This window comes from Thamnophis elegans, chromosome 9, assembly GCF_009769535.1.
Source record: "Thamnophis elegans isolate rThaEle1 chromosome 9, rThaEle1.pri, whole genome shotgun sequence".
NCBI classification, from domain to species: Eukaryota; Metazoa; Chordata; class Lepidosauria; order Squamata; family Colubridae; genus Thamnophis; species Thamnophis elegans.
Genome location: NC_045549.1, coordinates 61837710 through 61855516, shown reverse-complemented (window position 1 = coordinate 61855516; position 17807 = coordinate 61837710). Strand labels below are relative to the sequence as shown.

General features: G+C 39.5%; 1 protein-coding gene across 1 annotated transcript; it reads right to left on the bottom strand.

The window, feature by feature from the left end:
• Positions 1-3832: 3832 nt before the first annotated feature.
• On the bottom strand, positions 3833-17247 carry LOC116513359 (apelin receptor early endogenous ligand-like). The gene is made up of 3 exons (XM_032224393.1): positions 16926-17247; positions 12430-12519; positions 3833-5041 (listed from the first exon to the last, which is right to left on the bottom strand). The coding sequence occupies exons 1-2, from the start codon at positions 16999-17001 to the stop codon at positions 12431-12433; spliced, it is 165 nt and encodes a 54-aa protein (XP_032080284.1). The 5' UTR covers positions 17002-17247; the 3' UTR covers positions 3833-5041; position 12430.
• Positions 17248-17807: the final 560 nt, after the last annotated feature.

The window sequence follows — 17807 nt, the reverse complement described above, 5'->3', positions numbered from 1 at the left end:
TCCCAGTGAGAGGAATGCTGCTCTAATAAAATAAAAAGGCTCAAGCCATATAAAAAGTCTCTTTCTTAAAATTGAATGCTTCCTTTGTATTTGCTTCCTTTATATCTGCTGATCTGTTCACAGAATAATACTCCAATAACTGAACCAGAGTGGGGATAAGCTGGCAAAAATCTATCTATCTATCTATCTATCTATCTATCTATCTATCTATCTATCTATCTATCTATCTATCTATCTAACCACCCATCATCTATCTATCATCTATCTATGATGTATGTATGTATGTTCCAGCATAACTCTGGAATGTCTCAAAAAAATTTGACCAAACTTGGTACGCAGATGACTTATCCTCCGGAAACAAACACTGTGGGGGTAAGACACCCCTGGGTGTGGGTGTGTTTTTGTTCCAGCATAACTCTGGAAAGCCTGGGCCTTTAAGGAGAGCAAGTGTGGCATCCTAGAATGGCAATTGTTCGTGATGTCATGGGAGGGAGAAGGGAGCCTGATTAGGCCAGTACAGAGGCCTTTGATTGAGCGTGCCATGGCCTAAGCAGATTGTCCACCCCTACCTCACTGCGGCGGCTTGCTCTTGCAGGAAACAACTTTGGCCTGTGTTCCCAGGATCATCCTTCACCCCTACTCAGGTCTAGCCCTCCCTCACACAGTAGGCCTATGAAGGGAGCCTGATTAGGCCAGGTCAGAGGCCTTTGATTGACCATGCTCCCTCACACAGTGGGCCTATGGAGTGCCAGGATCGTAGACAGGACGGGAAAGAGGAGTGCATGGGAGGGGGAAGGGAGAGGGCAGGGATCACATAACTTGGAGCAGACTATATGTAGGGGTCCAGGGAGCCATCACTACTCTGGCATTTGGGAAGATCAATGGCCTATGTTATGAAGCTAGCAATATATAAAAAAAGAATTTCAATTTTATCTTTTAGAAAGGAATAAATTATTTGAATTGGAAATAATTTCTTCCACTGTTTACCATGTTGTTGATTGTCAGTAATTCAGTTGTTTCTAATTATTCATGATCTATTACAGGGGTCTCCAACCTTGGCAACTTTAAGACTTTTGGACTTCAACTCCCAGAATTCCACAAGTCTTAAAGTTGCCAAGATTGGAGACCCCTGATCTATTGGGTTACAATTCCCAAGGACTGTCAATGACTTTTTTTTAAAGTTCTAAATTCAAGCTCATGATACCAGTGATAGTATTCAACCATCTTGTCTCCTACTGCTCTCTTTCTAGGGTTAGGACAAGCTTCATTCCTCCTAACCACATTGATTCACCGATGCCAACAAGGTGGCCACAGTTTGCTATTTTTTCCCAGTTTCCCAATCTCGTCTTAAGACTCAGGCTCTTGGGATGATTTCCTACCTAATATTTTAGGGATCAGTGAAGTTCTGTTACATGCTGTTACTTGTCATGACTCTCACCAAAGCATGTATTGATAAAGAGGTACTGGACACATGAGTTTTGTGCATCAGTGGAAAGGCTTATAGCAGGAATTATCTCAAAAATCAAATATGTTGCAAAGCCTCCATCTGACGCTGCCTAATTTGACATTTTCCATTCCCCTATGACACGGGGGTCAAACTCTTATTTCATTGAGAGCTGCATCAGGGTTGTGTTTGACCTCGGGGCCCAGGGTGGGTGTGGCAAGAGTGGGCATGGCCAGCTTGACGTCACTTGTGTCGCCAGCATCTATGGTGGCCCAAGTGCTCTGCCAGCGAAAATGGGCTCTCGAGCTCTGTTTCCAGCTGCGACGGCCTCCTGCCGCCATCTTTTTTTTCTTGGAAATACCAGATAAAGAGATCTTACGATCTTGCATATTTGTACCATGATATGTAAGTAAAGGAAAAAGAATATTTTCAGTACATATCCTATAGCAAGGCTATTTATAGCTCCTTTTAAAAGAGATAAGTAGAGCTGAAAGTATAAGGTTCGATATATATATGTGTGTGTGTGTGTGTGTTGTATTTGTGCTGATAAATAAATAAAGGGAGACTAGTACAGATCTATTTCAAGCTATTTAGCTCTCATCAGCTAGCCATACCCTTATTGGGATTCGAACCTGGGTAAGGGTATGGCTAGCTGATGAGAGCTAAATAGCTTGAAATAGATCTATACTAGTCTCCCTTTATTTATTTATCAGCACAAATACAACACATATGTAACAAAGGCAACAGTAAAAATATTGGGTTTCTGTCTGGATGGTCTCTTGTGACGAGCCGGTGGACAGAGAATGGAAGTAATGAACTTCCTCCCATATTTGGGCATACCAGGGGTTGTGACTTTATATATACACATACATACATACATACATACATACATACATACATTTTCCATAGTGTTTCTGGACTGCTTTTAATTCCCCTTTTTCCCCCTTATGAATTTTCTAATTTATGTTAACTGAATCAACTTTCCATAAACATTTAATGCTGGAAATAATATGAATCAAATGTACATGAAAAGAAACATCAGAGTCAACCCTTCTTTTCACCGCGTTGGGTAATTAAAGGCAAAAGCAGTCTGGCTGGATAATACTATCAACAACCTAATCCTGAGATAACTGTTTCCCACAGTGACTGTCCTTTTATGTTGACTGGTTAAAGTGTCTCTGATGCATAACAATGTGTTTGGAGACAGAACTGGGCTACAAATTGTTCTGCTGTCCCAGTGGGTAAATATTATACAATGGGAAATCCTTAATCGGTATGCAAATGGGAGCAAATATCAATTGCTTTTTCCAATAGGTAAAGTTTTCCTTCCCACATCTGGCTGTTTGGACTGCGGTTGGCACTAAACTACAATGTACACAGTCCCTTTGACCCTAGTTTTTTTTTCCAAGCACTTGTACATTAATTGATTTACAGAGGTCACTGAACTAGATTGGAATCAGGCTGTATAAGCTATGCTTTTTAAAAAAAGTGGGGGTGTCTTGAACATTAAATATGTTTAAAGTCTTTGCTGAACCTGAAGATGTTTTTTCAATGAGTCCACTCCATCTTTTGCTCAGGGGAATTCAGGTTTTCCTTTCTCTGTATCCCCCAAGCCCCCTCCTCCTTCCCTGCAATATATTTACTGCCTCAGTCTGGGAGCAGACATTAAGCCATGTACACAGTTCAAATGTAGAATGCAGTGATTCTATGCCATTCATAATGATTAATTGTATTTAATAGAAAGGGTCCAAAAATTACTCATGCTTTAACACAGAATCAATTGGAAAAGCCAGATTTTTACAAGACTTCCGAAAAGTCCATGAGAAGAATGGGAAGCATCCTCAATTGGGGAGGGGGGCTATTCCAAAAGAGGGGAGCCTCTATAGAGATCACTCACTCTTAAGCCCATTCCCATGGCATCACAAAATAGAGGGACTGTCAGCAACTCTCCTTAGTTTCTCAATTTCTCAGCAGAATCTATTTGGGCAAAGGAGAATCTAAGAACCCAATGCCAAATATCAGACAAAGTAATACAAGATAATAAAAACTACATATAAATATTTCTTACCTGGAACAATGGTTTAGTAGGAAGAAGCAAATCATTAGTGGCAACTATCTTAGTTGCAATAAAGGTTTGGAAGCAACATGAAGGCTAAGACATTTCACATATCACTTTAAGTATTTGATACCTATTTTTCCCCAAAGGACTTCAAACTATTTTATGTTTCCTCACTCCCATTCCTATTTACTTTGGAAGGAACCTATATATTTTGAATGTCTTTGATTGATGTTTAATTATTTGCACACTTGAAAATGTATCCCTTTGACTTATTTGAAGCTTTAATAATTATTAAATTGTTGTAATAGGAACACAACATAAAACACTGATATTTAAAAATATTGATCTTTAATTTCAGTATTTCTCTCCAAAGAAAGATGTATAATTCTTATTCTGCTAGAACTGGAAATCTACAATTTCTTTAATGTGCCATTATCTGATTAAATTCTGATAATAGTTTTGGCTTAACATTTTTTAAGAAAGAATGGTTTAATGTATATTTTACTTAGGTACATTTATCATTACTGTTTATATTGATACCTTATGCAAATTAAAAAGAAATGAAGCAAAGATTTCACATCTCTGTGAAAGTGGATGGTTTCGATATACAGCATACAAAAATGTGAAAAGATACATGAATATTTAATGTGACAGTACTATTTGAAATACATTTTGTACAACATATACAGTTACAAACATGCTTTAAGAAATTATTGAATCACAATATATAATCTAAATTGATTGTAGTGTTAAATTGCTACAAATGTATCAAGGACTACTTTATGGCAAGATATACATTACAATATTGATAAGTACTTGATCATACAAAGCCTTATCACACAGTGCATTTCCACTGATATAAGTGATTTTTTTTAAGGTTCAAACATGCTTGTAAGCCTTTTCTGTTAATTTTAGTTAATATTTGAGAATTTCCTCTTTCAAAAATAGCCAGATTATCTAACCTGGCCTTTGTTGACATGCTGCGGTTGAAAATTCTGGAATAGTAGGCCAAGACACTAAGGAGTGATGTTCTGAGAAAATTTTGGATGCAACAGGAGTAAAAGAAAGTAACATGGTCTTCAAGCAACAGTGAAACTAAATGTGACTTTAAGCAGGCCTACTGTTTTATCAAATACTAATTTCATTCTTGCATATTTTTTAATAAGAGTGTTAAAAGATACATGAGTAAGAGACACTTAATACAGCAAAAGCTTTTTCAAGGACATAATTTGTCTTAACATTGCAGTGTTTGCTTTCTGGCTACTAGATTGCTATGTTGACATGCCAAGAAAAGTTGTGAGTATACTGCAACAATGATTCTCCAGTGCTTCTAGATAAGATCTTTTGGTTGATAATTGTTTCTTCCTTCTTAAAGAATCCCCAAGTTCCAGGAAAACCTGCTCCAACAGTTTTCTCTTATGATTTCTCTGTTTCTTGATGATGGCTTATGGGAGATCTCTGTAGATTATAACTGTGCCGTTATCAAAATGTCATCTGGACTTCCGTGCCTATTTCTTTTTCTCGGCATTTTGAAGAAACTATTTTATAGAGAAAAGAGAACCAGACTGGAGTTAAAATTGTCACACTGATGGTCCATAAAAATATTATTAACATTAAATTTATGCAACTGCCAATGTAGTCAGGTCATGATAATAAATCATCGAGAAAGGCATACTTCAGGAACACAACATTTGTTTATAGATTTGTAGCGGGTAATTCTTCCCCGCCTTTGAAAAAAGAAACCTAGTAATATAGTAAAGATGAATCAATATAAAATATGGTATCGTAGAACAGAGTTACTTAGACCATAGCAGAATAAGAAAACACCATGAGCAAATTTTACACATCAGCTGACAAGTTACATGAAATTCAGGGAAGAATTTGGGATTTATTGCAAAATCTTAATAGATTGATTTAACTCTGGTAATGGGAAAAAAGTTCGATTGTAGATCAGATTCATCACTAAGTACCCTACTAAATCATCTATGGAGATTCACAGCCACCCAGGTCGTGGTTAGGTGCTTTTTCAAAAGACAACAGAACTTTTTTTTCATTTTCTGTTTCTCATCCAAGAAGCTTCTTCAGTTCAGAACTGAAGAAACTTCTTGAATGAGAAATAAAAGAAAGCCAAGTTGACTTTTGAAAAAGTAGCTTTTGGGATATTCTACCAAATCTGCTTATTTGGAAATGTGAGGGAAAATATATAGATGGGAGATTAGATGCTACTCCAGGTGTTTTCATTGTTTTAAGATGTGTTTTGCACAATCTTGCATTTTGTATCTTATTGCTGTGTAAAAAAATAGCTAAGAGATAAAAATGGTCACTCAATTGTACTGTCATCTGGAAAGCTGATTCCTATGGGTGGAGCTGTGATCCACCTGTTTCCTTGGACCAAGTGATTAAAACTGAGCAAACAGGATACATTTGCCTCAGTGTGTTTAGCCAGTAGTTAAATTGGTACTTTAGTCAAACAGAATTTTCTTTTTGTGGATGCTCAAGAGGAGCCTACAAGTCTAGCTGTGCTGAAGTGAGAGCCTTGGAAGGGTAATACTAAATAAACATGTAAACTGCAGTATGTCCAGAAGACTTTGCTTGTTTGTTGGGAAGAAAAGATGCATTTGGAGCCCTATGTGATTCTAACATCTTATCACTTCTGCTCTGACTTAATTTCCTGCCTGTAAAAACTCATACCACAGATTTATCCTTACAAGAAATAGATTCTTTATACGTGGTCAGCTAAATTGTTCTCTACCCAATGACATACAACTTTATTCTCCAGTGGGAATTCCATCATTTAACAAAAGAACTGGGCAAAACGGAGAAGATGAATAGAGCACATTTTGGTGCTCTGGTGTATGGTGCTTAGAATAAATTTTAGCCACCTGAAATTCAGAACCCACTTTAAAACCCAAACATGAAACAAAAATAGCATTTTTACATGCATATATGCTCTCCCTATCCTTGTTTCTGCCATTGCAGTCAGACGATGGAAAACATAAATGGTGGATGTCTTTTTCTTTGTCTGCTGAATCTTGTTTCATATGCATTGTACCATAACCTTTCTGAATTATACCACTATTTACTTTATGCATTTTAAAATAAATTTATTGACAACTTCCATCCTAGGAGATTCTTGATCCTATGCAAAATATAATAATCTCGTATTATATAATGCTAATATTATGAACTTCATTTTAAAAAAAAACATTGTAAAGGGATGGTCTGGTGGAATCAGTGGAACTGTGTTGATCTTCCTGCCCAATAAGCATTTTACTTATAAGCATTTTACTATAAGCATATAGAGAAAATATAGGATGGCAGGTATACAGTGGTTTGGTAAAAATATAATTTATTGGATTTCAGTTCCTTGTTAAGGAGCAGAGGGGACTCTATTTGTATTAGACTGCCAATCAGGATTTTTAAGACATGATAAATCTGCTGTAGTAAAAATGTCTACCAGGGAAACATCTAAATTCTTAAAATGAGGCCAGTGCAATAAATGAATACATTACAGCTCAACTGGATTTCTTTTCTCATTAAATTTTAAATATTTTCCTTAGACAGAGAATGATCAAAGTACACTAAAAGATGTTCCTTGTTATTAAACTAGTCTAAATTAGATTCAGTCTCAATAACTTTTATGTAGACATGTAACATCTTTCTTCCCCCAAAACTCCCATTGCATTTCTTTTATTTCTAAGTACTTAATAAGAAATATAGCCCAGAACTACATGAACTGTCATTGGAAATGGGATACAATAAATATATATTAATTCTCTTAACAACCAACTTTAAATGTATGTTACTTTTGTGTATAGTCTTGCCCTTCCTTTTTGATTCCTGACAGTTATACTCAGCTACAGCCCAGCCAGTGTGAGCGTTGCTGTCTTAACACATCAGGATTGCTGTAGTCTGGGAAAGTTTACTGTAATAGCCTTAGGAAACAACAGTAATACTCTAATGGTCAGTTTTAAACCATATAAACAGATTTTGTGAATGTTGTACTGTATGTCTACTACAATACAGATTAAAAAAATAATTTATAAGATCCGCGATGGTGCAGTGGTTAGAGTGCAGTACTGCAGGCTACTTCTGCTGATCGTTTTGGCAGTTCAAATCTCGCCAGGCTCAAGGTTGACTCAGCCTTCCATCCTTCTGAGATCAGTAAAATGGGGACCCATATTGTTGGGGGCAATATGCTGGCTCTGTAAACCGCTTAGAGAGGGCTGTAAAGCACTGTGAAGCGGTATATAAGTCTAAGTGCTATTGCTATTGCTAATTTAAATAATTTAACTAAAAAATATTTTACCTAGAACTAAGAAAATATCTCACCTAGAACTAAGAAACCAAGAACAATTAATCAGTAAAATAGCTTTCCTCTAGAACTTGTGTGGGTGTTGGTTTAAAGACAAGACTGGAAAGCTATTTTTCAGGAATGGTATATGATCTCCTGCCATGAGCACAGGGTTGGACTGTAAGACTTCTAAAGCTCCTTCCAACCCTATTCTCTGTTCTAGGTTCTACAAATATTTCCAAATACAGCTCATCTCCTTGCTATATATTATTGATGGCGAACCTGTGGCACATGGAGCCATTTGTTAGGGCACACAAGGCATTGCCCTGTCAGCTCCAGCATGCTGGCCAGCTGACTTTGGCCTTCTTTTAGGGCCATTTTTTGCCTACCGGAGGCTTCCTTGAAGCTTCCGGAGTGTGAAAAAATGGCCCTATGGGCAAACTGGAAGTTCGGGAACTGACTTCCGGTTTCCTCATAGGGCTGTTTTTCGCCCTACGGAGTATTCAGGATGCTTCCCTGAAGGCTCCAGAAGGCGAAAAAGGGCCCTACGGAGAAATCGGAAGTCACTGTTTCTGAATTTTTGGGTTCCCCGTAGGTCCATTTTTCGCCCTCTGGAGGGTTCAAGGAAGCTCTCTGATTGTGCATGCATGCGTGCGGGGGTGGGTGGGCACGCACGCATTCTGGGGTTGCATGCATAGCATTATGGATGTGGCATGCCAGCACACGACCCCCCTGCGCTCCTCCCGCTTTTGGCACTCGATCCCCCCCCAAAAAAGGTTAGCCATCACTGCTATATATGGTTTCCTTATATCTTGGAATTTCAAGGGCTACCAAAACATGGAATGGGACAACTGGACACAGCCAACTCATCATAGCCAAATTGCCATGGGACAGCTTAACAATTCAATTGTTTAAAATAATTAAGAAATGACTTTAATTTTTGTCATTCATATTTCATTTTGTCCCCCCTTTGCCTTCTTTCTTTAATGATTCTATTCCACCATTTATTTGATATTAGTGTTATTCTTGTCCCATGGTGAATTGGCCCACAGTGAGTTAGCTGTGGGGGAGGTTGGCTGCAGCAAGTTGGCCACGGCAAGTTGGCTGTGGTGAGTTGACAAGTTGTCCTAGACCCACCAAAATGGGGATCAAACCATAACTAGCTGTAGTGTCTCGGGCTGCCTTTCATTGGTTTACAACAGAGAAAATTTAGAAATACATTAGAAACATTGACTCTATTAAATCCTTCCTTCAATTGATATACCACATACAAAGTGATAGTTAAGAGCATGTACTTCTGCTCCCTGCCTCTTGTTACAAGCAAGCAGCTCCATAAATGGAACCAGCTACAAGTTTTCAGTTTTACAAATAGCTATTCTATAAATGGGTATGTAGGGAAGGGGGGGGGGGATCCACCTAAGTGCATTTTTATCACCCAGGTCTTCAACAGTAACTCACATGCATTATATTTCAATGCACATTAAAGACTTCAGGAAGTGCTGGATGTGCAGGAAAGAGATGACTGAATCACTTTTGCAGGAATGGCCGAAGGCTTCTCCTTCCATCTAAATTCCACAACGTGACTACATTTTATGTGGTGAGTGAACAGATGTAATTTCTTTGGCTGGATATTCTTCTGCTGACACCACCAGTCTCCTAATCTGCCACGAGTTGAATTTAACCCCAAGATAAGCCTAAACCCTAATTGCTTTGTTTGATCTCCTACCATTTAAACTCTAATGGTCTAACTAAACTGGATCATGGAAAAAGTAATGGACAGTGCAGAGGCAGCTTTGAAATATATTTCTTATTCCCACTCTAGGACATGATGAACAAACCTTTACATATGATAAATTAATTTTTTAATAAGGTATTCATGTTTTACTTTCTTGGGGAAAGAGCTCCCACTGGGGTTTGGTTTGGAACAGAAGAAATATCCATTTCCTGCCTTAATCCAAACATTTATATTGTATCAGTTAATAGGGTATACAAAAGGTAAATCAGTTATCTGATTTGCTTGGGTAGGGCTACTGAAACATTGATGGCATATCATGTTTTGTGATCTCACAGTGATTTTAGGCACATATGAGCAGTTCTCAGCTTTCTTCATCATGGACAACACTGGCTGGAGCTGCTGGAAACTGTAGTTCAGCAACTTCTGCAATACCCCAGATTACTTGCTACTGAACCCATATGATGCAAGAAGCAGCTTGCATTACCAGATCTGGGTTTCAATAAGCTATACAACTGCTAGATGACACCCAGGAGCTAACGTTCCCTGAATCGTTTTGCTGCCATTTATGGACTCTTACCTCCAAGATCTAGAATCTCATTTCCCTCTAAGGCAGAACAGTGATTCACTAATTCTGCCATGCAAATAGATAAGAAAAAACGAACAAACAAACCATGTAAAATCACATATGCACTCAGGAGGTACCATAGCAGAGGTTTCTGCCATGCCATTTTCTCCCAGCCCTGTGAATTTAGCATTGGCTAAATTCAGTGCTTGTTTTTTATTTGCCTAGAGAAAGCAAACATTCCTTTAAAGATAACTTAAAACCACTTAAAACTACTCGGAGGTGGGTCTTACTGGTTCTAAAGAGCCTTTAGGAGAAGTGACAGGGATTACAACCCCTGTAATTTTTTTTTTAAATTATTTATTACAGCTAGAGTATCAAAGGCTGTGTAGTTGCCTACATATAACAAAAGAAGTTTCCAGATGCAAAGTGTTTGACCACATGTTTTATTCATCTGTAAATGGGATGCTTCCTTGAGAAAAAGAACTTAGCATTCTTTTGATCCTTGCTCTAGTATGTCCTAATTCTATCCTTCTGGACTGTTTGCATTTATATGCTGTCACAGAATGCAGTCCTGCTCCTCTGCACTTTCCATTATTTAAGCTGCAGGACCCCAACTGGGTTCGTGAGTTTAGCCCTTAGACATTGCTGGAATGCAATCTAAAATTTAAAGTGCTCCCAGGTCCTCATGGCAACAGCTTGCCAGTGACCTCTCTGAACAAAATGCCTCGTGAGCACAGCTGTCACGGGCCACAAAGAGTTGACACCTAAATTAAATCTGTGTCTAAGTTCTGGGGACTTAGATTAGATATTAAATTTAAGTACCACTTAGTTAAATTCATAGCGCTATCCAGATCTATAGTTTCAGTCCTACAGACATTGTCATAAAATTGAAATTTTGAGTAGGTGAACATCAGCAAATTCCAGCTTTTCTGGAACTAAAATCTGTAATGATCCAGATGTTCCTGAACTTCAAATTTCAGCATCCCTCACAATCAGCATAGTGAGCGGGAGTTGTAGTTTAGCAATACCTACCGAGCAAAGATTCCCAGTCTTTAAATAAAAAATGAATGTCACTTTGATTTTGACAATCTAGTATAAGGGAATTAATTAGATGAAGGATTTGCTGTAACAGTATTTCCATTGACATAGTCCATGTGTTGAGGCACTTAGGCACAATTAGGAAAAACAACTCTAGGAAGTGGATGAAAAGAAGCTCCATCAATATTGTTTTGCATGATTTGCTAAATAACACCTAAATGTGTTAAATTGCCATTCAATAACTAGTACAATATTGGTTTACTACTTGGCTTGTTAGCACCTGTGCATTACAGGTTCCTCCATTAGTGATTTAAGATTTTAAATAAAGCTTTTCATCCCAAAATTTGTTTCCCAAACTGGGGGACTCCAAATGAAATTCTCTGACCAACTAGGAAAAGAAATCTGCTTGCGATTTTTCATTTAGTATCTGTTTAGAAACATTATTCAATAAGGTTGACCTTTAAAACTGCAGAGATTGTATGTACTACGAAGCTGGAAATATTGGCTGCTATATTTGTATGGCCTGAAGTTAAAGCATGAAATGATTCTGTCCATTCCAATGATATTCCTCTCAAGCTAGCATTTCATCTGTACGGGTTTACATATGCATTCTGCTCTAAGCAGACAGGAATCAAACATTTGGACATTTTTCTAATATCCATGTAAACCAATGCTATTATTAAAAAAATCTTTAAATAACCGATATGTGAGAAATGTGTATTTCTGCATTAACAGGGGGATGAGATAGTTGCAATTTCATTGGAAGAGGAAATATTGGCCTTTGGTGAGCAGAAAGCTTCAACAAGACAGCAGGGTTTCGAATGAGTCTCTTTCTCTGTACAGCTTCAGAGAGTGAAATAATTGACAGAGAGCCCAGTGCTACTCAATCATTTGGAACCATGCCCAGGGCTTCACATAAAACAAGTACTTTTATTGTTCTGTTCCTCCCTTTAGTTTATTCCCATCCCCACCCTACCCCAGTATTCCCCCTCTTCCTTACTCTATTTTCAGAGCAAATAAAAACACAATGGGAGCAGCCCAAAGGAAATTGTTTGTGGTTTGGGGGTCAATCAAATCTCTCCTCCCCCCCAACTCTGTACACACAAAGTTTGGAAAACAAAAATGTAATTTGCAAAGAAGAATATTCTGGGGACCCAGCCGGCCACCCAGCCCTTCCGAGTTGCAACATGAGAGGAGCAGCCTTTGATGGCTGCACCCTTATGGCACCTGGTTTCATTACCAAATCGGTGTTGATTGTTCCTTGTCTAAATTTAACCCCATCCCTGGGAAATACCTCAAGGGAAGGGCACTCTGGAATGAAGGGGCATGCATCTCCTGTGGGAACAGTGATGTCTGTGTAGTTTTCGTCTGTTGGCCAAGTTTGCTGGAAGACAGGAAAGAAAATATGGAGATGTCAGTATTATGACATTAGGATTAGTACAATATAGATGCAAGTGTGACTTTCAGCTTGCTATCAGGAGGGTTTTAGAAGGAACATAGAAAATACTACTTCAGCAACAGAGTGGTCAATGTCTGGAATGCTCTACCCAACTCCATTGTTACAGCCTCAAACCCTCACAGCTTCAACCTTAAACTGTCTACTGTGGACCTCACCCCATTCTTAAGAGGTCCATAAAGGGGGCGTGCATAAGTGCATCAGCATGTCTACTGTCCCTGTTTTACAGCGTGACCCGACAAATGCGCGAATGACAAAAGCGTGCCGACAAAACCGCGGCGCTAAAACCGCGATGTCATCAACGCGCCGACAACAGCACGCCGACAACAGCCGCCGACAGAAGCGCGATTTAAGTTAAGGTAAGGTTTAGGTTTAGGTTTAGGGTTAGGTTTAGGGTTAGGGTTACAGCGCGCTTCTGTCGGCGCGCTGTTGTCGGCACGCTTCAGCGCTCATTCGTCGGCGCGCTTTAGAACTTGCGGTTTTGTCACCGCGGTTTAGTTCAGGCACGCTTTTGTCGTTCGCGCATTTGTGGGTGAACCATTTTATAGTCCCCATTTATCTGTATTTACTTCCTTTGTTCATGTTTATGTTCATATCTATACTTATTATCCTGTACATGTTTGACAAGCAAGCAAACAAACAAACAAATATGCCTGCTTGTTCCAAGTCCAAAGACAAGTTTCCTGTAAAGATAATAGGCTATCTGTAGCAAAACTCCCCTTTCAAAAGTATGGGGTTGCGTGTGTTTTATAAATACTTACATATAATAAACCATTGGTTAAGACTGGTATAATATATAAATCCATCAGCTGTTTAAAAACATGAGCCAGAAAGCAGCTTATTATATAATTAATGCCTGGAAACACCAAAGTATGTCCCATGGTGTTCAACTCCCACATAATTTGTACATGATGTGTAACAAAAACTTTAAAGAGTAAACAGCCAGCATAATGCAATGGGATTAGCTTTAGAGGATGTCATGTGTGGCTGGATTGTGTTCTTTGGTTTTATTGCATGAATGAAAAAAACAACACTGTGTATTCAAATATTTTTTTGAAAATATAAATGGCTTAAGCCTGCTAATCGTTTTGGCTTAGTTTCTAAACTACAAGCTTTTCCAGTTTGATCCCTTCCCAGAGTGTTAGACTGCAACTCTATTAATCTCAGCCAGTATTCTGTTTGTGGATGACAGGGGATGAAATCTAATGTATGTTGGAAAGATCCAGAATGGGAAATGTTGGATTATATCCTAAGGCATGAACAGCTTCTCATCTCAATGCAGTTGGAAAAGTATTGAGCAGACAGTTGTTCACAGTTGGAAAAGCAATGAGCAGACAGTTGTTCATTCTTTCTGCTTCAGCCCCCTCATAATAATGGTCTGCCTCAGAGAGGTTTTTTTTTGCAAAGCTTATCTGAACATTTATGAAGAATAATTAAGAAATGCTGGTGTACCATTGAAAGTGGAAAGCAAAATTCATTGCAAAGTGCTAAAAATCTTGTATGAAGGCAGAAATATGCCCAGTTTTGCCTGGATGATCATAAACGGCTAACTTCTCCTCTCTCAAGAGAATTGTGTAATTAAAATGTTTCTTTATCTTTATATAAATAATTAAGCAAAGTAAGTTTCTCTTAGGAAAACTTTATTCCTTTTGACTACACCATTATGGGTTTTTTTTGGCACTAATATGGAAACGTTTTGCCATTTCTTTTGATAAATTATTCCTGGGATCTCTTAGCAGTCTTCCTTCCAACAGACTAGCCACATCTGACTTGTTAGCAATTTTTAGATGGCCAACATTAAATTAGATGCTGTTGCCTGCTGTGCCATGTTATTCAAAGAAAAGCTTAAATCCAAATGCAATTGTTTTCCTAAAGCCATTGGACATATGAGCCGAGGTGGCGCAGTGGTTAGAGTGCAGCACTGCAGGCTACTTCAGCTGACTGCAGTTCTGCAGTTCGGCTGTTCAAATCTCACCAGCTCAAGGTTGACTCAGCCTTCCATCCTTCTGAGGTGGGTAAAATGAGGACCCGGATTGTTGGGGGCAATATGCTGACTTTGTAAACCACTTAGAGAGGGCTGAAAGCCCTATGAAGCGGTATATAAGTCTAACTGCTATTGCTATTGCTATACCATACTTTCAGTGATGTAAAGATGTGTGAACAATTGCTTGAACTTTTAAATATTTTTTCTAGGCTTGAAACTAAACCAAGAATAATTCCATCACAACATAATCAATCATTCTTCAAATGCTAGCTAGGCTATACAAATAGTGTGGCAATTTGATCCAACATCCTGTAGAACAGGGGTGTCCAGGATCGTCATGTGATGTATCGGGACTTTTTCCCTCTTTGCTAAACTGGGCATGGGTGTATCCAGCACGTGACACATTCAGCCTGTGGGTCGGGAGTTTGACAGTCTTGCTGTAGAATATGAATCCATGCCACATTTGCTGTTCTGGTCTTCGTAGATTTTCCTTGTATCCAGAGTGTCTGCAGGGTCCATGATGCCCTTAAAAAAATAGGCACAGCTTCTATTGCACTTTTGTGGCTGCCATCCTGAGCAACGGTGGCACGGTGGTTAGAGTGCAGTACTGCAGGCTATTTCTGCTGACTGCCGTCTGCCTGCAATTTGGCAGTTCAAATCTCACCAAGTCAAGGTTGACTCAGCCTTCCGAGGTGGATAAAATGAGGACCCAGATTTTTAGAGGCAATATGCTGATTCTGTAAACGCTTAGAGAGGGCTCTAAAGCACTGTGAAGCAGTATATAAGTCAAGTGCTACTTCTATTGCGATCTTACTGGTTTTTTTAATCACATTCTGAGGACAGCAAAAGAGCCACTGTTATAATTCTTCAACCCCCTGGACAGTTACAGATGCAGTGATATAGGTGCCAGATGAATGTTTGTCTATTATCTGTAATTGTATCTACATTTTCTCTCTCTCTGTACAGACAGACAGACAGACTGACTGACAAACTGACTGACTGACTAATGGGCTCTTTTCTCTCCTCTTACCCATTAAGGGAACTGCTTTGCTGAATCAGACTACCCAATGATTTATAGATCATATGCTCCTTTGAAAAACACGGAAAAGTTTTGTGAAATCCCATAATCATTTACACCTACTGCTACCTAATAATTTTGTGGAGCACAGACCCCTTCATCATCAGATCTATGGAGAACTATTTTAAAAGAAGATTACGCATACCTGGCTCTGCTTTTTTTCTGTAGAAAAATAAAACGAACTTGGTTCACTTGCAATGCTTTTAATGTGTGCATGAAATTGGGGGGGGGGGAATAATAGCTAAATATCCCTTCCCGACTCCCAGTTCCAGCCTTGTTGCTGTTTTCTCTTTCAACCAAAGAGAACTGGAAATGTAAGTTATCACCAGCTGGCATTAAAGGAGTCGTGTCTCCCTGCAGCCTCAAGGGTGCAACTTCAAACTGTTTTATTTAGAGTTTATGAGACCCTGCCTAGACTCAGTGCTGTAGGATTGTTACACTCCCTTCTGAAAAGTCAATTGACTGTTGATTTTTTTTTTTTTTTAAGCTGGAAAGTCAGCCCAGGGCTAGAGAGCTGTTATTCTGTCAGACAATCCATATATCTGAACCATGTTACCTTTTCTGTTTTGTTTTTTTATTGCTTGGATGAGATGAGAGCAATAGAAATCAAGACAGTGTCTGTGAATTTGAAAAAAAGCAAAATCAAATATAAAATAAAAGGCTCAAATCAAGACAGGTCTCACTGTGATATTGGCCAGCCTAATAGGGTTAAGCAGTCCTGGGAGAGATTATCTGAAGATATTATCTAGGTAATTTCTAATCAATGTTAGAAAGCTCGCAAAACATCAGGGACTTCGGATATAGATTTGCATGCACTTTAAAAAAAAACCATGAAAATTTATATAGGTTCCCCTTAAGGGTTCTGGGCAGAAAATCACTTATGTAGATTGCCATTAACGTAACTATTTTCTTAAAAGCTCTATTTTAATAAGATAGCAACCGAGCTTAAAGATGAGCAGAGGATGTAAACCCTACCGTTTCCAGTTCTGGTGTGACTTTATTTCGATAGAGACACAAAATTAACCAGGCTAAGGAAATCTAACCTCTGGTACTTAAACCCCGCCAGGCAGGTACGCGCGGAAGGTAGCAGAGGTGGTGACCGATGTGCTCGGGACGGTTTCTAAATTTGACACCGTCCAACGAGCAGAAGCGGACAGTAGGCGCTGTGCCGGAGCGCAGAAGGAGCACTGAGACTACAGTCTCAGCTTATTCTCCCGTTGACCGGGGAGAGCCAGGCAAGAAACACACACACACACCCCGCGCAAGACTTACCTGGCCTCTGTCCATGGACCAGAAGCAACCCCGTCAGCAGCAAAACCCAGCTCAAAAGGAGCTGCGGGAATCTCATCTCGGCGGATGGGCGCAACGCAAGGGGGGACCCGCGTTCTTTTAATCCCACTTCGCCGCGAAGGAGCCGCTTGCCGGAAACGTGTCTGCAGTGGGTCTTTCTGGCGTGGCTCACATTCTCTGAATGGCAAGCCTTGCCGTGGAGCTTTCCCTGCCTTTCCCAGCAAGGTTAATGACCGCGGGAGGCAAGGCTACTGGTTGGGCACGTTGTGGTCAGTGCCTTCCTCCCCAGGTCCCCCCCTGCCCTGCCTCTTCCTTTTATCACTCCCCCTTCGATTCCCTAAGCAAACAACAGGAAGGAAAACCTGGGTGGAACTGGAGATCCCCCCCCCCCAAGCAACCATCCAAACTTCCTTCCCGAGTCAGTCCAGGAAGAATAAATATATGCCACCCCCCACCCTCACTCTCCAGCTACTGGTTTCCTCCTCCCATTTGCAGCTGTTTGCGCTTTTGCTATTTTGCCCATCTCTGTCCCATATGCAAACAAGGCAGGGAAGTGATGGAAAGTCCTGTCTTTTGTTTGGCTCTGAAAGGCAAGGCTTAAGATCCCCCCAAAAAGAATGGTGGGCCCCTCTGCTACCCCAACCCCCCAATCCTGATCAACTAGCTGCAAAGTGCTAAAGCTGTGCCTTTTGTGATAGCAAGGTGGTTGTGGTTTTTTTTTAAGGAGCTGAAAGCCCTTGAGTTTTATTAAATGTATTATTTCTGGGACTGACAAGATTTAAAAATGAGTATTGCCTTGAGCGATGGAAAGAACAAAGAATGCACTTTAATTCAGCTTAAACATAAAATGCATTTAGTAGGGCT

Bases quoted from the DNA above. Each gene is read 5' to 3' on its own strand.
- LOC116513359 (XM_032224393.1), bottom strand. From the start codon at position 17,001: ATGAGATTCCCGCAGCTCCTTTTGAGCTGGGTTTTGCTGCTGACGGGG. The intron at 12,520-16,925 runs GTAAGTCTTGCG...CCTGTCTTCCAG, and splicing joins GGTCCATGGACAGAGGCCAG to CAAACTTGGCCAACAGACGA.